General features: G+C 51.4%; 1 protein-coding gene across 1 annotated transcript; it reads right to left on the reverse strand.

The window, feature by feature from the left end:
• Positions 1 to 1,743: 1,743 nt before the first annotated feature.
• On the reverse strand, positions 1,744 to 18,408 carry ELP6 (elongator acetyltransferase complex subunit 6). Its single transcript, XM_075315834.1, has 7 exons — positions 18,237 to 18,408; positions 16,018 to 16,096; positions 15,862 to 15,932; positions 14,937 to 15,064; positions 14,267 to 14,456; positions 11,479 to 11,625; positions 1,744 to 9,384 (listed from the first exon to the last, which is right to left on the reverse strand). Exons 1-7 carry the CDS (start codon positions 18,288 to 18,290, stop codon positions 9,271 to 9,273), a joined length of 783 nt encoding a protein of 260 aa, XP_075171949.1. The 5' UTR covers positions 18,291 to 18,408; the 3' UTR covers positions 1,744 to 9,270.
• Between the last annotated feature and the right edge of the window lie 6,964 nt (positions 18,409 to 25,372).

Here is a 25,372-nt window from a genome sequence, read left to right on the forward strand (position 1 = left end):
GGATTGCTGTGGATATCGTAGACCAATGGTTTGTGTGAACAATTCAATGGTACCATGATGCTGGTGGAGTCCCATGGATATAACTGGGAGCGGTACCTTCCACACCTGCTGTTTGCTTAGGGAGCTAGCATGGGCCTCAATGGGGTTCTACCAATTCAAAGTCCTCTACTTCAGATACAAAAGGGAGCCCCCTTGATCTGATAAGGGAATTCTGTGAATTACGTAGTCACCATTGACCACACCAGGAAAGGTGGAATTTCATGTCAACACGATGAAAGCTCATCATGACAGAGCAGCCTGCACCCTTCCTGTGTGTAGGTTTCCTGATGAAGGCAAGAGTGGGGTCCTGGTGGACTTGTTAGCAGCAGCTCGGGACGGAAGGTCTATTGAGGCCTTGGAATTCAATCCTTAGCTAACCGTAGAGAAGCAGTTCCAGCTGCGGGAGGAATTCCTGGCCACCTTCAATGGTGTAATACGGAAGGCACAGCTAGCCATCCAGGAGGTAGACATGGGGTCATTACTCCCCAGTCTGGGAATTTGCATCCTGAACCTCCCTAGAGGTGCAAAAAGACATCAAAAGCGAGAGACTAAATGTTATCCTTGGGGCTGATCCAAAAGCGTATGGACCTCGCCGGGTCCAGAAAAGGACTGGACTTTGTTGTGTGTGGTCTGCAGGAGGCTTAATGCCATCATAGCCCCTGATGCGTAACCCGTGCCACGCGTTGATGAGTTGCTGGATAGCTTGACAATCACGGAAACGAGGTGGAGGTTCTGAAAGATTTCCATGTCTACGGAGGCACCAGAAATGTCCTCAGTCATCGCTGCAATATGGCTGGGAAATGCTCCTGCCACTTTCCAGTGATTGGACCAGCTGCTTGAGGGACTGGATGGGTCTGCTGTTGATTATTTGGACTACATTGCTATTTTCACACCCACCTGGGACAAGACGCTCTTATCTGTAAAGCCAGGAAAATGTCACATATGCACAGAGGTGCAGTGTCTCGGTCACCGAGTGAGTGGTGCAATAGTCTGAAGCCAGAGCCTGGGCTTGTAGATGCCAGCGCCTCCTGGCCTACCCCAAAGCCCAAGAAGCAGGTGATGTTCTTCTCAGGTATGGCAGGGTACTAGAGAAAGTTAGTATCCCAACTATATTGTCCTTGCCAAGCCTCTGACGAACCTCATAAAAAAAAAAAACTACCGCAAACAGTCGAGCGGGCCATTACAGCGCTGGAAGCCGGTCTTGGATATCCCCCAGTTCTACGAACCTCAGACCTCTCCCGATGGTTTGAAGTTCAGATGCCAGGGCGCGTGGCCTGAGTGCAGTACTCAGCCGGGTAATAAGGGGTGGGCGACAGCATACGGTGAAGAACCTCAGCTCCAAGCTCTTATCCCGTGAAGTGGCCTACACCACTGTGGAGGAGTATACCGCCATAGTGTGGGCCCTGCAGCCCTACCTCTATGGATACATCTTCTCCATAGTGACCGACCTCCACCTTCTCAGCTGGTGACAACGGTAAGCTAATGCGAGGGAGCGTGACTCTACAGCAGTACCACTTTACCATTCAGCACAAGGAGGACACTGCACCTCGCAACGCTGACAGTCAAATATATGAACAGTAAAGTCCAGCACATTCAATTCCTGGTGCAGAAACGAAAATCAACCTGTTGAGAGATATTCAGGGCTCCACCTTGTACAACAGTAATGACAACGAGGTGAGAAGGAAACAGGCGGCACCCACCATCCATCCCGCAAAAACCCCTTTATACACAATCCTGTAAAAACATGGCTGCCGGCACCGCAAACAGATAAGTAGGTTATCTTATGGAGAGCAGACATGGAGTCCGGACACGGTGGTAACGCCAGGCTGAGAGGTGATATTGTTTTCTTCTGCGCAAATATTAGTCAGTCACATTTGGCCAAAGATAGCAGACGCTTCTCTGCCAAATATCAGATGTGAATATTGTTTTTTTTGGGGGGGAGCACCAGTCTGGATATTGTTAAAGGGAATCTGTCAGCAGGTTTTTGCTCCCTCATTTGAGAGCAGCATACTGTAGAGACAGAGACCCTGATTCCAGCGATGTGTCACTTACGGAGCTGTTTGCTGTCATTTTGTATAGTCACTATTTCTTTGTCGCCCCTAATTGGGAGACCCAGACAATTGGGTGTATAGCTACTGCCTCCGGAGGCCACACAAAGTATTACACTAAAAAGTGTAAGGCCCCTCCCCTTCTGGCTATACACCCCCCCGTGGGATCACGGGCTCCTCAGTTTTTATGCTTTGTGCGAAGGAGGCCAGACATCCACGCATTGCTCCACTGTTTAGTCAGCAGCAGCTGCTGACTATGTCGGATGGAAGAAAAGAGGGCCCATACTAGGGCCCCCAGCATGCTCCCTTCTCACCCCACTTTCTGTCGGCGGTGTTTGTTAAGGTTGAGGTACCCATTGCGGGTACGGAGGCTGGAGCCCACATGCTGATTCCTTCCCCATCCCCATTAGGGCTCTGGGCGAAGTGGGACTTTACCGGTCTCCGGGCACAGGAGACCGTGCTCCATCCACAGCCCTGGAAGATCTGCTGGATACGGAGCGGAGTTTCCTCAGGGTCAGGACCCTGCTTCAGCAAGGTACTCCGTGTCCCCGGGCATACCGCACGCACACTGCAGCATTGCTGGGTGTGCTAGTGCGCCGGGGTAAACAGCGCTGCTGCGCTTGTGCCATTCCTCACTACAGCTCTGCTGAGTGAGTAAACTTAGTACGAACGGCCGATCCGGCCGCGGGGGTCAGTGTTTTACTGCGTCGCGGCTGGGATTTGTGGTGCGCCGGGGACTTCCGCGCTAGCCGTGCATATATGACGGCCGCGCTAGATTACTACAGTCCCCGGCTTTTGCGGCCTAGTTCGTATCGTTCCCGCCCCCAGACCTGCCAGTCAGGAGGAGGGCGGGACGCTGTGCAGACCATCAGCGCTGAGGGCGGGACGCTGTGCAGACCATCAGCGCTGAGGGCTGGAGTCTGTTTTACATACTCCAGCCCTCACACTAGGCACAGTAGGACGCAGTTTCCCGCACTTTTGTTTGTGGCACGCCCACGGTCCGCCCCTCTTCACTGGACGCCGGCAGCCATTCCTGTCTGCACGCTGAGCTGCAGAGGGGAGACGGGGAGACCCAGACACGGGATTCTACGATCTCACACCCGCTTTTCAGCGGGCGGTAAGCAGCCTTAAGGGCTCTCCCCCACTTGTGCCATAGTGTACTTTGTATTTTGAGCTGTTTGCACTGTACGGTCGCTGGTGATTTTCTGCTATATACCCTCCTAGATTACTCAAGGAGACACAGCATGTCGTCCGCAAAAAGCAAAAGTGCTAAGGCACGGACTTTATATGCTGCTTGTACCGCATGTGGGGCTATTCTACCGGCAGGTACCACTGACCCCCATTGTGTGCAGTGCTCGGCCCCTGTGGCAATTGCTCAGCCGGGGCCTCTGCTAGAAGTGACCCAGGGAGAACCACCTGTGAATACTGTCCAGGTGACAGGGACGGAGTTTGCAGCTTTTGCTGACAGATTGTCTATGACTATGTCTAAAATTCTTGAGACACTGCAGTCTAGACCAGTAACTCAGACCATGGGCACTGTTGAATCATTGCCCCCTGGTCCCCCTCAGCTGCAACACTTCCTAGCTCCGGGGGTGTCACATGCACCCCAGGGTGACGACTCTGACGACAGTCCCAGACATCCTAAGCGGCCTCGCTATGAAAGGCCCTCCACTTCATCACACTGGTCAGGGTCCCAACGGGACGACTCTCTGTGTGATGAGGCGGATGTAACTGATCAGGATTCTGATAATGGGGCCGCTCTCAATCTAGATACCCCGGATGGTGACGCCATAGTGAATGATCTTATAGCGTCCATCAATAAGATGTTAGATATTTCTCCGCAAGCTCCTCCTGCAGAGGAGTCCGCTTCACAGCATGAGAAATTCCATTTCAGGTATCCCAAGCGTAAATTAAGCACTTTTCTGGACCACGCTGACTTTAGAGACGCAATCCAGAAACACCACGCTTATCCAGATAAGCGTTTCTCCAAACGACTTAAAGATACACGCTATCCTTTTCCCCCTGACGTTGTCAAGGGCTGGACACAGTGTCCCAAGGTGGACCCTCCCATATCCAGGCTTGCAGCTAGATCCTTAGTTGCAGTGGAAGATGGGGCGGCACTTAAAGATGCCACTGATAGACAGATGGAGCTCTGGCTGAAATCCATCTATGAAGCTATCGGCGCGTCGTTGGCCCCAGCATTCGCAGCCGTATGGGCACTCCAAGCTATTTCAGCTGGTCTTGCACAGATTGACACGGTCACACGTACATCTGCTCCGCAGGTGGCACCACTGACCTCTCAAATGTCTGCATTTGCGTCTTACGCGATTAATGCTGTCCTAGACTCTACGAGCCGTACGGCAGTGGCGTCCGCCAACTCCGTGGTTTTACGCAGAGCCTTGTGGTTGAGAGAATGGAAGGCAGATTCTTCTTCCAAGAAGTGTTTAACCAGTTTGCCTTTTTCTCGTGACCGATTGTTTGGTGAGCGTTTGGATGAAATCATTAAACACTCCAAGGGTAAGGATTCATCCTTACCTCAACCCAGACAAAACAAACCCCAACAGAGGAGGGGACAGTCTGGTTTTCGGTCCTTTCGAGGCTCAGGCAGGTCCCAATTCTATTCGTCCAAAAGGACTCAAAAGGATCAGAGAGGCTCAGATTCTTGGCGGACCCAATCACGCCCAAAAAAGACAGCCGGAAGACCCGTTACCAAGACGGCTTCCTCATGACTTTCAGCCTCCTCTCTCCGCATCCTCGGTCGGTGGCAGGCTCTCCCGCTTTGGCGACATTTGGCTGTCACAGGTCAAAGACCGTTGGGTGAGAGACATTCTGTCTCACGGGTACAGGATAGAGTTCAGCTCTCGTCCTCCAACTCGCTTCTTCAGAACTTCTCCACCGCCCGACCGAGCCGATGCTCTGCTGCAAGCGGTGTCCGCTCTAAAGGCGGAAGGAGTGGTGACTTCCGTTCCTCCTCAGGAACAAGGTCACGGTTTTTACTCCAATTTGTTTGTGGTGCCAAAGAAGGACGGGTCGTTCCGTCCAGTCCTGGATCTAAAGCTGCTCAACAAACACGTAAAAACCAGGAGGTTCCGGATGGAATCTCTCCGCTCCGTTATCGCCTCAATGTCTCAAGGAGATTTCCTAGCATCAATAGACATCAAGGATGCTTATCTCCACGTGCCAATTGCGCCAGAGCATCAGCGTTTTCTACGCTTCGTTATAGGAAGCGAACACCTGCAGTTCGTAGCTCTACCTTTCGGGCTGGCGACAGCCCCACGGGTCTTCACCAAGGTCATGGCAGCAGTAGTAGCAGTCCTGCACTCTCAGGGTCACTCCGTGATCCCGTATTTGGACGATCTACTTATCAAGGCACCCTCTCAGGAGGCATGCCAACACAGCCTGAACGTGGCACTGAAGACTCTCCAGAGTTTCGGGTGGATTATCAACTTTTCAAAGTCAAATCTAACCCCGACCCAATCACTGACATACCTTGGCATGGAGTTTCATACTCTCTCAGCGATAGTGAAACTTCCACTGGACAAACAGTGCTCGCTACAGAAAGGGGTCCAATCTCTCCTTCAGGGCCAGTCGCACCCCTTAAGGCGCCTCATGCACTTCCTAGGGAAGATGGTAGCAGCAATAGAAGCAGTCCCTTTCGCGCAGTTTCATCTGCGTCCACTACAATGGGACATTCTCCGCCAATGGGACGGGAAGTCGACGTCCCTAGACAGGGATGTCTCCCTCTCTCAGACAGCCAAAGACTCTCTCCGGTGGTGGCTTCTTCCCACCTCATTGTCAAAAGGAAAGTCGTTCCTACCCCCATCCTGGGCGGTGGTCACGACAGATGCGAGCCTATCAGGGTGGGGAGCAGTGTTTCTCCACCACAGGGCGCAAGGTACGTGGACTCGGAAAGAGTCCACCCTTCAGATCAATGTTCTGGAAATCAGAGCAGTCTATCTTGCCCTACAAGCCTTCCAACAGTGGCTGGAAGGCAAGCAGATCCGAATTCAGTCGGACAACTCCACAGCGGTGGCATACATCAACCACCAAGGGGGAACACGCAGTTGGCAAGCCTTCCAGGAAGTCCGGCGGATTCTGACGTGGGTGGAAGACACGGCATCCACCATATCCGCAGTTCACATACCAGGCGTGGAAAACTGGGAAGCAGACTTTCTCAGTCGCCAGGGCATGGACGCAGGGGAATGGTCCCTTCACCCGGAAGTGTTTCAGGAGATCTGTCGCCGCTGGGGGATGCCGGACGTCGACCTGATGGCGTCACGGCACAACAACAAAGTCCCGGTTTTCATGGCACGGTCTCACGATCACCGAGCTCTGGCGGCAGACGCCTTAGTTCAAGATTGGTCGCAGTTCCGGCTACCGTATGTGTTCCTACCTCTGGCATTATTGCCCAGAGTGCTTCGCAAAATCAGGTCCGACTGCCGCCGCGCCATTCTCGTCGCTCCAGACTGGCCAAGGAGGTCGTGGTACCCGGATCTGTGGCACCTCACGGTAGGCCATCCGTGGGCACTACCAGACCGTCCAGACTTACTGTCTCAAGGGCCGTTTTTCCATCTGAATTCTACGGCCCTGAACCTGACTGTGTGGCCATTGAGTCCTGGATCCTAGCGGCCTCAGGGTTATCTCATGAAGTGATTGCCACCATGAGACAGGCTAGGAAGCCATCCTCCGCCAAGATCTACCACAGGACGTGGAAGATATTCTTATCTTGGTGCTCTGCTCAGGGAGTTTCTCCCTGGCCATTCGCATTGCCTACTTTTCTTTCCTTCCTGCAGTCTAGGTTGGAAAAAGGTTTGTCGCTTGGCTCCCTTAAAGGTCAAGTCTCCGCGCTATCCGTATTTTTTCAAAAACGCCTAGCGCGACTTCCTCAGGTACGCACGTTCCTGCAAGGGGTTTGTCATTTCGTTCCCCCTTACAAGCGGCCGTTGGAGCCCTGGGACCTGAACAAGGTTCTAATTGCTCTCCAGAAGCCGCCTTTCGAGCCTATGAAGGAAGTTTCCCTTTCTCGTCTTTCCCAGAAAGTGGCCTTTCTAGTGGCGGTCACGTCTCTTCGGAGAGTGTCCGAGCTGGCGGCGTTATCATGCAGATCTCCATTCCTGGTGTTTCACCAGGACAAGGTAGTTCTGCGTCCAATTCCAGAATTTCTTCCCAAGGTGGTATCTTCTTTTCATCTCAATCAAGATATCACTTTACAGTCTTTGTGTCCGCATCCAGTTCACCAATTTGAAAAGGGTTTGCATTTATTGGATCTGGTGAGGGCACTCAGGATCTACATTTCCCGCACGGCGTCTCTGCGCCGCTCGGATGCACTTTTTGTCCTTGTCGCTGGTCAGCGTAAAGGGTCGCAAGCTTCCAAATCCACCCTTGCGCGGTGGATCAAGGAACCAATTCTTCACACCTACCGTTCTGCTGGGCTTCCGATTCCATCAGGACTGAAGGCCCATTCTACCAGAGCCGTGGGTGCGTCCTGGGCATTACGGCACCAGGCTACGGCTCAGCAGGTGTGCCAGGCGGATACCTGGTCGAGTCTGCACACTTTTACCAAGCATTATCAGGTGCATACCTACGCTTCGGCGGATGCCGGCCTAGGTAGACAAGTCCTTCAGGCGGCGGTGGCTCACCTGTAGGAAAGGGCTGCTTGTCGGCCCTATCACGAGGTATTCTTTTACCCACCCAGGGACTGCTTTTGGACGTCCCAATTGTCTGGGTCTCCCAATTAGGAGCGACAAAGAAGAAGGGAATTTTGTTTACTTACCGTAAATTCCTTTTCTTCTAGCTCCAATTGGGAGACCCAGCACCCGCCCTGTTTTCTTAGGGAGTTTGGTTTTTTCGGGTGCACATGTTGTTCATGTTGAACAGTTCAGTTCTCCGAGGTGGTTTCTCGGGTTGAATTTGTCTTTAAAACAGTTATTGGCTTTCCTCCTTCTTGCTTTTGCACTAAAACTGAGGAGCCCGTGATCCCACGGGGGGGTGTATAGCCAGAAGGGGAGGGGCCTTACACTTTTTAGTGTAATGCTTTGTGTGGCCTCCGGAGGCAGTAGCTATACACCCAATTGTCTGGGTCTTCCAATTGGAGCTAGAAGAAAAGGAATTTACGGGAAGTAAACAAAATTCCCTTCTTTCTCTGCTGCAGATCTAGCAGTTATACAGAACTAGATAGTCCTGTACTGATTAACAGTAATTTTATCAGCAGGAGATTATCAAAACTACTCTAAGCAGCCCAGTAAGTGACATCACTGGAATCAGGATCTCTGCTTCTACATTATGTTGCTCTCAGATTAGGTGGCAAAAACCTGGTGACAGATTCCCTTTAAGATTGGAAATCTCATAAATTTTGGTACCTAAGCCTCAAATGAATTAGCACCCCCCCATTTGATGTCACCAGGGGAGGTAGAAGTGACCCTTACTTGTTTTAAGCAGCTTCAATACAGCGTTCTGTAAGACTGCATCATTTTCCTAATAGAAGTGTTCCCCATGGTAAGAGCTGCGCCCTTTCCTGTGGCACCAGGTCTAGTAACTTTCATTTATTTATCCCTTTTATTTTTATGGGACTGTATATGCTATATTATCCCCTTTATATATTTCTTTATAAACAGTGCTTAATTGTTGGATTAAATATCTATAATGTAATAGCTTCATTCCTCTTGCTCTATAAACCGCATCCCTGAACCCTAAGAGAGCCCACGCTACCAGTAAAGGGCACCCAATTAGCCTGTATAAGCGATTGGTGGTTACTATGAAGCTCGGAGCATGCTCAGTACAACTGTAGCACAGAGATAACATACTATGGGTTCCCATTATAGACTGCCCTCTATATATAAAAGAGTGAAATCCACAGCATTATTTCTTTTACATCATAAGCTCTGGAATGTGATGCAGCAAATCCACAACACATTAGTCCTGGTGGATGTCGCCATCGAAGAAAAACACCAATGTGCAGTTCAGGTCTCCACCTTTACGGAAGGTGTTCCCAGACCACGTAGTATATATATAGTATACAGCGTATATAGAGCGGCTGCTCCAGCACCACCCAGAGCAGGAGTCCTTACATCCCTCCATGAAAGTGTATACGCGTCGCCTCTTCCACCTCAGTCTGTGATAGAAGATAAGAGCGTCTGCTGCCCGGCTGTCATCTGTGGGCATCGGAGTGATGGGCGCCTCTGCATTACAGGACGGCTGCAGACAATCCCCTGGCAAAGAAGCTGACGGTCTTGTCGTGGATTTTATACTGGTAGATGAGCGGCTGGTGTCGATGCTGTGTCCTCCGGGTGATTGTCAGCTGTGAGTGGGGTACAAAGCGGAAACACCCCCCAGTCACAATGCAAGAAGCAAACGATGATGGACTGCAGCCGTGCCCCTGGAAATATACTCTGAGGTCCCCTTCACATGTATATTAACAAAAATGCATTACTGGCACAGGCCGTTTTGCCCATCCGTGTGACATGTACCAGACAAAAAATGCATGATGCTGAAATTAATTTGTCTGTTAAAGATGTGCACATAGCTGTAAAATCTATTACCCAAATAAATAATTTGAAGAAAACAAACAAACTATGTGAGGTCCCCTCCATTCTTGATAACCAATAATGATAAAGCAGACAGCTGGGGTCTGATATTATCAGGCTAGGAAGGTCCATGGTTATTGGGCACACACCAGCCTAAAAATAGCAGCCCACAGCCGCCCCAGATTAATTGCTCCATTTCTGGTTCTTACCAATTTGCCCTGGTGTCGTGGCAATCAGGCTAATGTTTTCTGGGTTTGATGTCAGCTGGCATTAAGCCCAGGGGTTAGTAATGAAGAGGTGTCTTATCAGACACCCCTATTACTAACCCAGTAATTAAAAAAAAAAAAATAAATTTCAATAAACACTCCCGAAACTTCCCTTATTTACCATTGTATTAAAAAAAAGCCACATGCCGCTTTCCCGTAGTCTAAATAATGTCTGGAAAAAAATTAAAAAAAAATACAAAGAGAATTAAGACAAGACACTTACCACCTCGTTCACAACTTTATTAAAAAAAAAAAAAAAAAATCCCAGCTGGTCCGATGTAGTCCTGGCATTCAAACGACTGACAAAGTCTATGAAGCCTCGTTCTGACACTCCATAGACTTTGCTTACAGGCAATTCCGGGTGACGCTGCACTGCCCGAGACTCGGCCCCTCTGAACAGCAGTGATATCAGTAATGTTATCATTACTCCTCAATCACTAAGTCACTTATAGCGCAATGTGACCAGGAGTGACCGTGAACAGCAAACATGTTACTAATGTCACCGCACACAGCGCACCGTCACCTGGTACTGCCTCTAAGCAAAGTCTATGGAGTGTCAGAACGAGGTTCCATAGACTTTGTTCACTGTAATCCCTGGACTAGGTCGGACCAGCTGGATTTTTTACTTTTGTATAGAGAGGTGAACAAGGGTGCGTGTCTGGTTTTATTTGTGTATTTATTTTTTTTTTCCCCCAGATATCGTTCTTCGGACGACGTCGGATCCAGTGGACTACGGCATACTTTCATGGGGTTTTTTTTTTTTATTTTAATAAAATGCTAAACGAGGGAACGTTTGAGCGAGTGTTTATTGATATAAATTGTGTGTTTTGTTTTTTAACTTACTGGGTTAGTAATGCGGACGTCTGATAGACTCCTCTCCAGTACTAACCCCTGGGCTTGATGACAGCTGACACTACACAGCTGGCATCAACCCAAACTATAATCTCCCTGATTGCCACCGCACCAGGGCAATCAGGAAGAGTCAGGCAAAGTGTCAGAATTGGAACATGTAAAGTGATGTGCCACTTATGGGGCGGCTGCAAGCTGCAATTTTTAGGCTGGGAAATAATTCCAGCCCCCAGCTGTCTACTTAACTTTTGTTGGTTATGAAAAATAGGGGGAACCCCACATCGTTTTTTTTTTTTGCCCAATTATTTATTTTGCTGGCTACTCGCTATCCATCATCTCTGCATATCTTTGACTTCTTGAATGCATTTAATTTCAGGTCCATGTCACATGGATGCCACCTGTGTGCGGCACGTGGTCTCCCATCTCCTCCCTCTTCTATCCACATAGGAGATAGTGGTTGGTACTGATGAGATTCTATGCTGATAGGAGGGAGGAGCTAGAGGCAGAGCTCCGCCCCTCATCTATTGACATAAGATCTCATCAGCACCAGCCCCTGTCTCCTCTCAGTGATGGGAAAGTCTTCACTGAACACAGATTTTAGCTCAGAATATTGCTAATGACGGATAAATTCTGGCAGAAGGAAGACGATTTCTCTGATAAGATTATTACAGTTTCGCATTTTCATGTGAATTATTAATATATGAAATAAGAATTTACAGGACGGTTTTGCTTTAAGTCTCTTTCATCACTCACCTGTCCATGCACGTCCTTACAGAAGCCGGTGACGAGACCCTCCGCCTGCAGGACAAGCCCACTCTGGTGCCACAGAGACTTCAGCAGCCGCTCACTATCAGCGTCCTCCGCCCCATCATCCCCCTGCAGCAGGCACACCACGGCCCCCTGAGAGAGAGAGGACAGACTGCGGTCACCTGCAGTCCTATGTAACACCACTCATAAGAGTGATAGCAGTACAGATAATGTAGTAGATGTCACCTGCAGTCCTATGTAACACCACAGATAACAGAGATATGTCTCTGAGTACAGATAATGTAGTAGATGTCACCTGCAGTCCTATGTAACGCCACAGAAATAGTGATATGAGTACAGATAATGAAGTATATATCACCTGCAGTCCTATGTAACACCACACAACTCAGTGAGATCTGAGTACAGATAATGTAGATGTCACCTGCAGTCCTATGTAACACCACAGATATTGTGTTATCTCTCTGAGTACAGATAATATATCAACCCAAAGAAAGAGTGGTATGACTCCAATTAATTAAAATCACCATTTTTATTGATACACTATAGAATAAAATTAGTTCACAACAAGGGTCCTCAGTTTTAAGTAAGTTGTACCGTACACCAGATTAGATTAGTAATAATAATTCATGTAAGGCATCAATATATATGGTATAATAACCACCAATATTAAGCATATACAACTGTAATATAGTACTGCAGTTACATAGTTTAGTAAAGTATATAGTCTAGTACCAAAAACAATGCAGTTGCAATTAAGACAGTTATATAATTAAGGTTAAACCCAGTAAGATCAACTGTGCATGTGACAAGGCGCTCACAGTGAAGTTAATTGCATCCACATAAACCGGCATAAACTAGCAACCTTCCATCACACTCAACAACAGGAGATCAAGAAAATACATTAAGGGTATATATATACGTCCCCTGATGAAGAGGTGAAACGCGCGTAGGGACTGTTTCTTGCGGTACCGTCACTTACACTGGTTAGTATGGTTAACCCTTAATGTATTTTCTTGATCTCCTGTTGTTGAGTGTGATGGAAGGTTGCTAGTTTATGCCGGTTTATGTGGATGCAATTAACTTCACTGTGAGCGCCTTGTCACATGCACAGTTGATCTTACTGGGTTTAACCTTAATTATATAACTGTCTTAATTGCAACTGCATTGTTTTTGGTACTAGACTATATACTTTACTAAACTATGTAACTGCAGTACTATATTACAGTTGTATATGCTTAATATTGGTGGTTATTATACCATATATATTGATGCCTTACATGAATTATTATTACTAATCTAATCTGGTGTACGGTACAACTTACTTAAAACTGAGGACCCTTGTTGTGAACTAATTTTATTCTATATTGTATCAATAAAAATGGTGATTTTAATTAATTGGAGTCATACCACTCTTTCTTTGGGTTGATATATTATTATTGTGGTAACCAGCAATTAATGATTAGGTCTGTGCAGTGATCTATTTCTAATGAGTATAGATAATGTAGTAGATGTCACCTGCAGTCCTATGTAACACCACAGATAACACAGTGATATCTCTGAGTACAGATAATGTAGTAGATGTCACCTGCAGTCCTATGTAACACCACAGATAACACAGTGATATCTCTCTGCATACAGATAATGTAGCAGATGTCACCTGCAGTCCTATGTAACACCACAGATAACACAGTGATCTATTTCTAATGAGTACAGATAATGTAGTAGATGTCACCTGCAGTCCTATGTAACACCACAGATAACACAGTGATCTATTTCTAATGAGTACAGATAATGTAGTAGATGTCACCTGCAGTCCCATGTAACACCACAGATAACACAGTGATATCTCTCTGAGTACAGATAATGTAGTAGATGTCACCTGCAGTGCTATGTAACACCACAGATAACACAGTGATATCTCTCTGAGTACAGATAATGTAGTAGATGTCACCTGCAGTCCTATGTAACACCACAGATAACACAGTGATATCTCTCTGAGTACAGATAATGTAGATGTCACCTGCAGTCCTATGTAACACCACAGATAACACAGTGATATCTCTGAGCACAGATAATGTAGTAGATGTCACATGCAGTCTTATGTAACACCACAGATAACACAGTGATATCTGAGTACAGATAATGTAGTAGAGGTCACCTGCAGTCCTATGTAACACCACAGATAACACAGTGATATCTCTGAATACAGATAATGTAGTAGATGTCACCTGCAGTCCTATGTAACACCACAGATAACACAGTGATATCTCTGAATACAGATAATGTAGTAGATGTCACCTGCAGTCCTATGTAACACCACAGATAACACAGTGATATCTCTGAGTACAGATAATGTAGTAGATGTCACCTGCAGTCCTATGTAACACCACAGATAACACAGTGATATCTCTGAGTACAGATAATGTAGTAGAGGTCACCTGCAGTCCTATGTAACACCACAGATAACACAGTGATATCTCTGAATACAGATAATGTAGTAGATGTCACCTGCAGTCCTATGTAACACCACAGATAACACAGTGATATCTCTGAGTACAGATAATGTAGTAGATGTCACCTGCAGTCCTATGTAACACCACAGATAACACAGTGATATCTCTGAGTACAGATAATGTAGTAGATGTCACCTGCAGTCCTATGTAACACCACAGATAACACAGTGATATCTCTCTGAGTACAGATAATGTAGTAGATGTCACCTGCAGTCCTATGTAACACCACAGATTTTGTGCGTGTGGCTGAGGGCACACACCTGGTAGCGGTGGCACACGCTGGCTCTGCAGTAGTGGATGAAGTCTTGCACTTGTCGGGTGGTGACCCCCAGACTGAGCAGAACACTGACATCATCGATAATCAGCACCGGGCATTTCCACTGTTCCCCTGCAGAGGGCGTCAGTGCGGCAGTAATGAAGTCATAGAGGGGTCGGAGGTCACTCCCTGTCCTAAAAGAGAAAGAAGAGCGATTGTTCCCGTCCGGATTCATTTCAGCTTTAGATCAACAATGATATTAAAGCCGCTCTCTGGACTCCTTCCCTTACACACTCCTCCCCCTGTGGAGACCCCCCTCCACCACACGCCTGTCCCCTGATATTCTTCAGTCCCTCTCCCCCCCCACGTGCGCTTTTCCCCTATTATTCAGAAGTCCCTCCCCCCCACGTGCGCCTGTCCCCTGATATTCTTCAGTCCCTCCCCCCCAACGTGCGCCTGTCCCCTGATATTCTTCAGTCCCTCCCCCCCCAACGTGCGCCTGTCCCCTGATATTCTTCAGTCCCTCCCTTGTGCATGTTATATAGTCAGTCTTCCATGTACTAACTTCTTGCTAAACCAAACTGAGCAAGCAGAGCTGCAGTGTAAAGCATAGCGAACCTTACACTACAATGCAGCTAGTCTGGAGTCACTGATCCTAGAGGAGTGCTACTGACCTTAGAAACCGCAGCGGATTGTCGGCTTCAGTCTCTGGAGAGTCTGTAAACAACAGACGGGTGTAAGATCTGAGCCCCTCCAGGAACGTCAGCTGCCCCCGATCACGAGCGCTGCCCAGATTCACTCCCTGCGGAGAGGAAGGAACAGAAACCTGAGAGGAGCGATGAGCGGACGCCAAAATGCTCGGGGCCAGGAATCAGAATCAGCAATCAGAATAGTGAGTGCAGCTCTGGAGTATAATACAGGAGGTAACTCAGGATCAGTAATGTAATGTATGTACACAGTGACTGCACCAGCAGAATAGTGAGTGCAGCTCTGGAGTATAATACAGGAGGTAACTCAGGATCAGTAATGTAATGTATGTACACAGTGACTGCACCAGCAGAATAGTGAGTGCAGCTCTGGAGTATAATACAGGAGGTAACTCAGGATCAGTATGTATGTACACAGTGACTGCACCAGCAGAATAGTGAGTGCAGCTCCGGAGTATAATACAGGAGGTAACTCAGGATCAGTAATGTAATGTATGTACACAGTGACTGCACCAGCAGAATAGTGAGTGCAGCTCTGGAGTATAATACAGGAGGTAACTCAGGATCAGTAATGTAATGTATGTACACAGTGACTGCACCAGCAGAATAGTGGGTGCAGCTCTGGAGCATAATACAGGAGGTAACTCAGGATCAGTAATGTATGTACACAGTGACTGCACCAGCAGAATAGTGAGTGCAGCTCTGGAGCGTAATACAGGATCAGTAATGTAATGTATGTACACAGTGACTGCACCAGCAGAATAGTGAGTGCAGCTCTGGAGCATAATACAGTGATGCCTGCAGTGATTTGAGTTTAGCAGACTATACTTCCGGTTGATGTATTTCCGGCCCCGGAGGAGCCGTCCTCGTTCTCCCCATTCTCGGGACTCACCAGCTTCTGGCCGATGATGCTGTAGTGACTGAACGACTGAGCGAGAGCCACGAAGCAGACGCGACACCCAGCTGCCGGGATAAAACGGCTCGTTACCATTGGAAACAACAGAATAAGCCCCGCCTCCAGAACGATGACATCATCTGTATCGCTTACCCTTCAGGTAATAGGACATGAAGTGATGCAGCAGGAAGCCGGCGTCCGTCTTGTGGCCGCTGATCAGGGTGAACTGCCGCTGAAAGACACGAGGAAACCGTGACCCCAAACCAGAGGAACTACAACTCCCAGCATTGTCAGGGGGCCACAATGTGACCCCAAGTGATTGGTCATGTGGTCTCCATATAATATCAGCCAGTGGCCACAGGTCCTAAGAGAAACATTGCCCCCTGCACAGCAATAAGAGTCCAAGGGATCGCGGGGTCCAGCTCATCACAGGGGTGCGGGCAATCGCGGGAGTCCAGCTCATCACAGGGGTGCGGGCAATTGTGAGGACTAGAGCTCATTGCAGGGGTGCGGGCGATCGCGGGGAGTCCAGTCCATCACAGGGGTGCGGGCGGTCGCGGGGAGTCCAGTCCATCACAGGGGTGCGGGCGATTGCGGGGAGTCCAGTCCATCACAGGGGTGCGGGCGATTGTGGGGAGTCCAGTCCATCACAGGGGTGCGGGCGATCGCGGGGAGTCCAGTCCATCACAGGGGTGCGGGCGATCGCGGGGAGTCCAGTCCATCACAGGGGTGCGGGCGATCGCGGGGAGTCCAGTCCATCACAGGGGTGCGGGCGATTGCGGGGAGTCCAGTCCATCACAGGGGTGCGGGCGATCGCGGGGAGTCCAGTCCATCACAGGGGTGCGGGCGATCGCGAGGAGTCCAGTCCATCACAGGGGTGCGGGCGATCGCGGGGAGTCCAACTCATCACAGGGGTGCGGGCGGTCGCGGGGAGTAGAGTCCATCACAGGGGTGCGGGCGATCGCGGGGAGTCCAACTCATCACAGGGGTGCGGGCGATCGCGGGGAGTAGAGTCCATCGCAGGGGTGCGGGCAATCGCAGGGAGTCCAGCTCATCGCAGGGGTGCGGGCAATCGCAGGGAGTCCAGCTCATCGCAGGGGTGCGGGCAATCGCAGGGAGTACAGCTCATCACAGGGGTGCAGGCAATCGCGGGGAGTCCAGCTCATCGCAGGGGTGCGGGCAATCGCAGGGAGTCCAGCTCATCGCAGGGGTGCGGGCAATCGCAGGGAGTCCAGCTCATCACAGGGGTGCAGGCAATCGCGGGGAGTCCAGCTCATCACAGGGGTGCGGGCGGTCGCGGGGAGTCCAGCTCATCGCAGGGGTGCGGGCAATCGCAGGGAGTCCAGCTCATCGCAGGGGTGCGGGCAATCGCAGGGAGTCCAGCTCATCGCAGGGGTGCGGGCGGTCGCAGGGAGTCCAGCTCATCACAGGGGTGCGGGCGATCGCGGGGAGTCCAGCTCATCACAGTCGTGCGGGCGATCGCGGGGAGTCCAGCTCATCGCAGGGGTGCGGGCAATCGCAGGGAGTCCAGCTCATCGCAGGGGTGCGGGCAATCGCAGGGAGTCCAGCTCATCGCAGGGGTGCGGGCGGTCGCAGGGAGTCCAGCTCATCGCAGGGGTGCGGGCGATCGCGGGGAGTCCAGCTCATCACAGTCGTGCGGGCGATCGCGGGGAGTCCAGCTCATCACAGTCGTGCGGGCGATCGCGGGGAGTCCAGCTCATCGCAGGGGTGCGGGCAATCGCAGGGAGTCCAGCTCATCACAGGGGTGCGGGCGGTCGCAGGGAGTCCAGCTCATCACAGTCGTGCGGGCGATCGCGGGGAGTCCAGCTCATCACAGGGGTGCGGGCGATCGCGGGGAGTCCAGCTCATCACAGGGGTGCGGGCGATCGCGGGGAGTCCAGTCCATCACAGGGGTGCGGGCGATCGCGGGGAGTCCAGCTCATCACAGGGGTGCGGGCGATCGCGGGGAGTCCAGTCCATCACAGGGGTGCGCGGGCGATCGCGGAGCTAAGGGTCATGCAGGAAATTGCTGGGGTGCGGGTCACTCAGGGCCAGGCGATGACAGGGGTACGGATGATGGCGGAAGGATAGCTGGGGTGCGGGTTATCACTCTAGGGGCAGGCAAACGCGAGAGTACAGGTCATCGCGGGGGTGCGGGCGATTGTGGGGGGGAATCACTGGGGGGCAGGTCATTACTCAGGGGCAGGTGATCGTAAAGCTAAGGGTCATCACAGGGGTGCGGGTCCGAGGGGGTTTGCAGGGAAGCTGGCGGCTGTAGGGTGCGGAGATCGTCTGTATTGTGCTGTACAAAGCGCCGCCATCTTGACTGCAGATATCCACGGGACAGATCAGACAACACCCGCTGCTCTCACCCGCTCCGGATTCTCCGGCTCCGCCCCCAGCAGGGCGCTCAGCTCAGGAAACATTCTGCACCGGCCGCGTGTTACTATGGTGAAAATAAGATCAGCACTTCCGGGATGACAGACCCGACCAATCCCATCCCGGCCACCGTATATCAGCGCCACACCGCCATCTTCAGCGTGGTATAGGGAGACAGAGAAGGGAGGACGAGGAGGTTGTATATATGTATACTGCACTACCCCAGAATGACCGGCAGAGGGAGACAGAGAGCGGAGGACGAGGAGGCTGTATATATGTATACTGCACTACCCCAGAGTGACCAGCAGAGGGAGACAGAGAGCGGAGGACGAGGAGGCTGTATATATGTATACTGCACTGCCCCAGAGTGACCAGCAGAGGGAGACAGAGAGCGGAGGACGAGGAGGCTGTATATATGTATACTGCACTGCCCCAGAGTGACCAGCAGAGGAGACAGAGAGCAGAGGACGAGGAGGCTGTATATATGTATACTGCACTACCCCAGAGTGACCGGCAGAGGGAGACAGAGAGCAGAGGACGAGGAGGCTGTATATATGTATACTGCACTACCCCAGAGTGACCGGCAGAGGGAGACAGAGAAGGGAGGACGAGGAGGCTGTATATATGTATACTGCACTACCCCAGAGTGACCGGCAGAGGGAGACAGAGAAGGGAGGACGAGGAGGCTGTATATATGTATACTGCACTGCCCCAGAGTGACCGGCAGAGGGAGACAGAGAGCGGAGGACGAGGAGGCTGTATATATGTATACTGCACTACCCCAGAGTGACCGGCAGAGGGAGACAGAGAAGGGAGGATGAGGAGGCTGTATATATGTATACTGCACTACCCCAGAGTGACCAGCAGAGGGAGACAGAGAGCGGAGGACGAGGAGGCTGTATATATGTATACTGCCCCAGAGTGACCAGCAGAGGGAGACAGAGAGCGGAGGACGAGGAGGCTGTATATATGTATACTGCACTACCCCAGAGTGACCGGCAGAGGGAGACAGAGAGCGGAGGACGAGGAGGCTGTATATATGTATACTGCACTACCCCAGAGTGACCGGCAGAGGGAGACAGAGAGCAGAGGACGAGGAGGCTGTATATATGTATACTGCACTACCCCAGAGTGACCGGCAGAGGGAGACAGAGAGCGGAGGACGAGGAGGCTGTATATATGTATACTGCACTACCCCAGAATGACCAACAGAGGGAGACAGAGAGCGGAGGACGAGGAGGCTGTATATATGTATACTGCACTGCCCCAGAGTGACCGGCAGAGGGAGACAGAGAGCGGAGGACGAGGAGGCTGTATATATGTATACTGCACTGCCCCAGAGTGACCGGCAGAGGGAGACAGAGAAGGGAGGACGAGGAGGCTGTATATATGTATACTGCACTACCCCAGAGTGACCAGCAGAGGGAGACAGAGAGCGGAGGACGAGGAGGCTGTATATATGTATACTGCACTGCCCCAGAGTGACCAGCAGAGGGAGACAGAGAGCGGAGGACGAGGAGGCTGTATATATGTATACTGCACTGCCCCAGAGTGACCAGCAGAGGGAGACAGAGAGCAGAGGACGAGGAGGCTGTATATATGTATACTGCACTACCCCAGAGTGACCAGCAGAGGGAGACAGAGAGCAGAGGACGAGGAGGCTGTATATATGTATACTGCACTACCCCAGAGTGACCGGCAGAGGGAGACAGAGAGCGGAGGAGGAGGAGGCTGTATATATGTATACTGCACTACCCCAGAGTGACCGGCAGAGGGAGACAGAGAGCGGAGGACGAGGAGGCTGTATATATGTATACTGCACTGCCCCAGAGTGACCGGCAGAGGGAGACAGAGAGCAGAGGACGAGGAGGCTGTATATATGTATACTGCACTGCCCCAGAGTGACCGGCAGAGGGAGACAGAGAGCGGAGGACGAGGAGGCTGTATATATGTATACTGCACTGCCCCAGAGTGACCGGCAGAGGGAGACAGAGAAGGGAGGACGAGGAGGCTGTATATATGTATACTGCACTGCCCCAGAGTGACCGGCAGAGGGAGACAGAGAGCGGAGGACGAGGAGGCTGTATATATGTATACTGCACTACCCCAGAGTGACCAGCAGAGGGAGACAGAGAGCAGAGGACGAGGAGGCTGTATATATGTATACTGCACTACCCCAGAGTGACCAGCAGAGGGAGACAGAGAGCAGAGGACGAGGAGGCTGTATATATGTATACTGCACTACCCCAGAGTGACCGGCAGAGGGAGACAGAGAGCGGAGGACGAGGAGGCTGTATATATGTATACTGCACTACCCCAGAATGACCAACAGAGGGAGACAGAGAGCGGAGGACGAGGAGGCTGTATATATGTATACTGCACTACCCCAGAGTGACCAGCAGAGGGAGACAGAGAGCGGAGGACGAGGAGGCTGTATATATGTATACTGCACTACCCCAGAATGACCAGCAGAGGAGACAGAGAGCGGAGGACGAGGAGGCTGTATATATCTATACTGCACTACCCCAGAATGACCAGCAGAGGGAGACAGAGAGCGGAGGACGAGGAGGCTGTATATATGTATTCTGCACTGCCCCAGAGTGACCAGCAGAGGAGACAGAGAGCGGAGGACGAGGAGGCTGTATATATGTATACTGCACTACCCCAGAGTGACCAGCAGAGGGAGACAGAGAGCGGAGGATGAGGAGGCTGTATATATATATACTGCACTGCCCCAGAGTGACCAGCAGAGGGAGACAGAGAGCGGAGGACGAGGAGGCTGTATATATGTATACTGCACTACCCCAGAGTGACCGGCAGAGGGAGACAGAGAGCAGAGGACGAGGAGGCTGTATATATGTATACTGCACTACCCCAGAGTGACCAGCAGAGGGAGACAGAGAGCGGAGGACGAGGAGGCTGTATATATGTATACTGCACTGCCCCAGAGTGACCGGCAGAGGGAGACAGAGAGCGGAGGACGAGGAGGCTGTATATATGTATACTGCACTACACCAGAGTGACCGGCAGAGGGAGACAGAGAGCGGAGGACGAGGAGGCTGTATATATGTATACTGCACTACACCAGAGTGACCGGCAGAGGAGACAGAGAGCGGAGGACGAGGAGGCTGTATATATGTATACTGCACTACCCCAGAGTGACCAGCAGAGGGAGACAGAGAGCAGAGGACGAGGAGGCTGTATATATGTATACTGCACTGCCCCAGAGTGACCGGCAGAGGGAGACAGAGAGCGGAGGACGAGGAGGCTGTATATATGTATACTGCACTGCCCCAGAGTGACCAGCAGAGGGAGACAGAGAGCAGAGGACGAGGAGGCTGTATATATGTATACTGCACTACCCCAGAGTGACCGGCAGAGGGAGACAGAGAGCGGAGGACGAGGAGGCTGTATATATGTATACTGCACTACCCCAGAGTGACCGGCAGAGGGAGACAGAGAGCGGAGGACGAGGAGGCTGTATATATGTATACTGCACTGCCCCAGAGTGACCGGCAGAGGAGACAGAGAGGGGAGGACGAGGAGGCTGTATATATGTATACTGCACTACACCAGAGTGTCCGGCAGAGGAGACAGAGAGGGGAGGACGAGGAGGCTGTATATATGTATACTGCACTACACCAGAGTGACCGGCAGAGGGAGACAGAGAGCGGAGGACGAGGAGGGTGTATATATGTATACTGCACTACCCCAGAGTGACCAGCAGAGGGAGACAGAGAGCGGAGGACGAGGAGGCTGTATATATGTATACTACACTACCCCAGAGTGACCAGCAGAGGGAGACAGAGAGCGGAGGACGAGGAGGCTGTATATATGTATACTGCACTACCCCAGATTGACCAGCAGAGGGAGACAGAGAGCGGAGGACGAGGAGGCTGTATATATGTATACTGCACTGCCCCAGAGTGACCAGCAGAGGGAGACAGAGAGCAGAGGACGAGGAGGCTGTATATATGTATACTGCACTGCCCCAGAGTGACCAGCAGAGGGAGACAGAGAGCGGAGGACGAGGAGGCTGTATATATGTATACTGCACTGCCCCAGAGTGACCGGCAGAGGAGACAGAGAGCGGAGGACGAGGAGGCTGTATATATGTATACTGCACTACCCCAGAGTGACCAGCAGAGGGAGACAGAGAGCGGAGGACGAGGAGGCTGTATATATGTATACTGCACTACCCCAGAGTGACCGGCAGAGGGAGACAGAGAGCGGAGGACGAGGAGGCTGTATATATGTATACTGCACTACCCCAGAGTGACCAGCAGAGGGAGACAGAGAGCGGAGGACGAGGAGGCTGTATATATGTATACTGCAGTACCCCAGAGTGACCAGCAGAGGAGACAGAGAGCGGAGGACGAGGAGGCTGTATATATGTATACTGCACTGCCCCAGAGTGACCGGCAGAGGAGACAGAGAGCGGAGGACGAGGAGGCTGTATATATGTATACTGCACTACACCAGAGTGACCAGCAGAGGGAGACAGAGAGTGGAGGACGAGGAGGCTGTATATATGTATAGTGCAGTACCCCAGAGTGACCAGCAGAGGGAGACAGAAAGCGGAGGAGGAGGAGGCTGTATATATGTATACTGCACTACCCCAGAGTGACCAACAGAGGGAGACAGAGAGGGGAGGAGGAGGAGGCTGTATATATGTATACTGCACTGCCCCAGAGTGACCGGCAGAGGGAGACAGAGAGGGGAGGACGAGGAGGCTGTATATATGTATACTGCACTACCCCAGAGTGACCGGCAGAGGGAGACAGAGAGCGGAGGACGAGGAGGCTGTATATATGTATACTGCACTACACCAGAGTGACCGGCAGAGGGAGACAGAGAGGGGAGGACGAGGAGGCTGTATATATGTATACTGCACTACCCCAGAGTGACCGGCAGAGGGAGACAGAGAGGGGAGGACGAGGAGGCTGTATATATGTATACTGCACTACCCCAGAGTGACCGGCAGAGGGAGACAGAGAGGGGAGGACGAGGAGGCTGTATATATGTATACTGCACTACCCCAGAGTGACCGGCAGAGGGAGACAGAGAGCGGAGGACGAGGAGGCTGTATATATGTATACTGCACTACACCAGAGTGACCGGCAGAGGGAGACAGAGAGCAGAGGACCAGGAGGCTGTATATATGTATACTGCACTACACCAGAGTGACCAGCAGAGGGAGACAGAGAGCGGAGGACGAGGAGGCTGTATATATGTATACTGCACTGCCCCAGAGTGACCAGCAGAGGGAGACAGAGAGCGGAGGATGAGGAGGCTGTATATATGTATACTGCACTACCCCAGAGTGACCGGCAGAGGGAGACAGAGAGCAGAGGACGAGGAGGCTGTATATATGTATACTGCACTACCCCAGAGTGACCAGCAGAGGAGACAGAGAGCGGAGGACGAGGAGGCTGTATATATGTATACTGCACTACACCAGAGTGACCAGCAGAGGAGACAGAGAGCGGAGGACGAGGAGGCTGTATATATGTATACTGCACTGCCCCAGAGTGACCAGCAGAGGGAGACAGAGAGGAGAGGACGAGGAGGTTGTATATATGTATACTGCACTACCCCAGAGTGACCAGCAGAGGGAGATAGAGAGCAAAGGACGAGGAGGCTGTATATATGTATTCTGCACTGCCCAAGAGTGACCAGCAGAGGGAGACAGAGAGCGGAGGACGAGGAGGCTGTATATATGTATACTGCACTACCCCAGAGTGACCAGCAGAGGGAGATAGAGAGCGGAGGACGAGGAAGCTGTATATATGTATACTGCACTGCCCCAGAGTGACCGGCAGATGGAGACAGAGAGCGGAGGACGAGGAGGTTGTATATATGTATACTGCACTACCCCAGAGTGACCGGCAGAGGGAGACAGAGAGCGGAGGACGAGGAGGCTGTATATATGTATACTGCATTACCCCAGAGTGACCAGCAGAGGGAGACAGAGAGCGGAGGACGAGGAGGCTGTATATATGTATACTGCACTACCCCAGAGTGACCGGCAGAGGTAGACAGAGAGCGGAGGACGAGGAGGCTGTATATATGTATACTGCATTACCCCAGAGTGACCGGCAGAGGTAGACAGAGAGCGGAGGACGAGGAGGCTGTATATATGTATACTGCACTGCCCCAGAGTGACCGGCAGAGGGAGACAGAGAGCGGAGGACGAGGAGGCTGTATATATGTATACTGCACTACCCCAGAGTGACCGGCAGAGGGAGACAGAGAGCGGAGGACGAGGAGGTTGTATATATGTATACTGCACTACCCCAGAGTGACCAGCAGAGGCAGACAGAGAGCGGAGGACGAGGAGGCTGTATATATGTATACTGCATTACCCCAGAGTGACCAGCAGAGGGAGACAGAGAGCGGAGGACGAGGAGGCTGTATATATGTATACTGCACTACCCCAGAGTGACCGGCAGAGGTAGACAGAGAGCGGAGGACGAGGAGGCTGTATATATGTATACTGCATTACCCCAGAGTGACCGGCAGAGGTAGACAGAGAGCGGAGGACGAGGAGGCTGTATATATGTATACTGCACTGCCCCAGAGTGACCGGCAGAAGGAGACAGAGAGCGGAGGACGAGGAGGCTGTATATATGAATACTGCACTACCCCAGAGTGACCGGCAGAGGGAGACAGAGAGCGGAGGACGAGGAGGCTGTATATATGTATACTGCACTACCCCAGAGTGACCAGCAGAGGGAGACAGAGAGCGGAGGACGAGGAGGCTGTATATATGTATACTGCACTACACCAGAGTGACCAGCAGAGGGAGACCGAGAGCAGAGGACGAGGAGGCTGTATATATGTATACTGCACTACCCCAGAGAGACCGGCAGAGGGAGACAGAGAGCAGAGGACGAGGAGGCTGTATATATGTATACTGCACTACCCCAGAGTGACCAGCAGAGGGAGACAGACAGCGGAGGACGAGGAGGCTGTATATATGTATACTGCACTACCCCAGAGTGACCAGCAGAGGGAGACAGAGAGCGGAGGACGAGGAGGCTGTATGTATGTATACCGCACTACCCCAGAGTGACCAGCAGAGGGAGACAGAGAGCGGAGGACGAGGAGGCTGTATATATGTATACTG

Source organism: Anomaloglossus baeobatrachus, chromosome 6 (genome assembly GCF_048569485.1).
Source record: "Anomaloglossus baeobatrachus isolate aAnoBae1 chromosome 6, aAnoBae1.hap1, whole genome shotgun sequence".
Lineage (NCBI taxonomy): Eukaryota > Metazoa > Chordata > Amphibia > Anura > Aromobatidae > Anomaloglossus > Anomaloglossus baeobatrachus.

Excerpts from the sequence above, each read along its gene's own strand:
- ELP6 (XM_075315834.1), bottom strand. The coding sequence starts at position 18,290 with ATGTTTCCTGAGCTGAGCGCCCTGCTGGGGGCGGAGCCGGAGAATCCG. Across the intron at positions 16,097-18,236 it reads AGCCGGAGAATCCGGAGCGG|CGGCAGTTCACCCTGATCAG; the intron begins GTGAGAGCAGCG and ends CGTGTCTTTCAG. Across the intron at positions 14,457-14,936 it reads AATCCGCTGCGGTTTCTAAG|GACAGGGAGTGACCTCCGAC; the intron begins GTCAGTAGCACT and ends TTTCTCTTTTAG.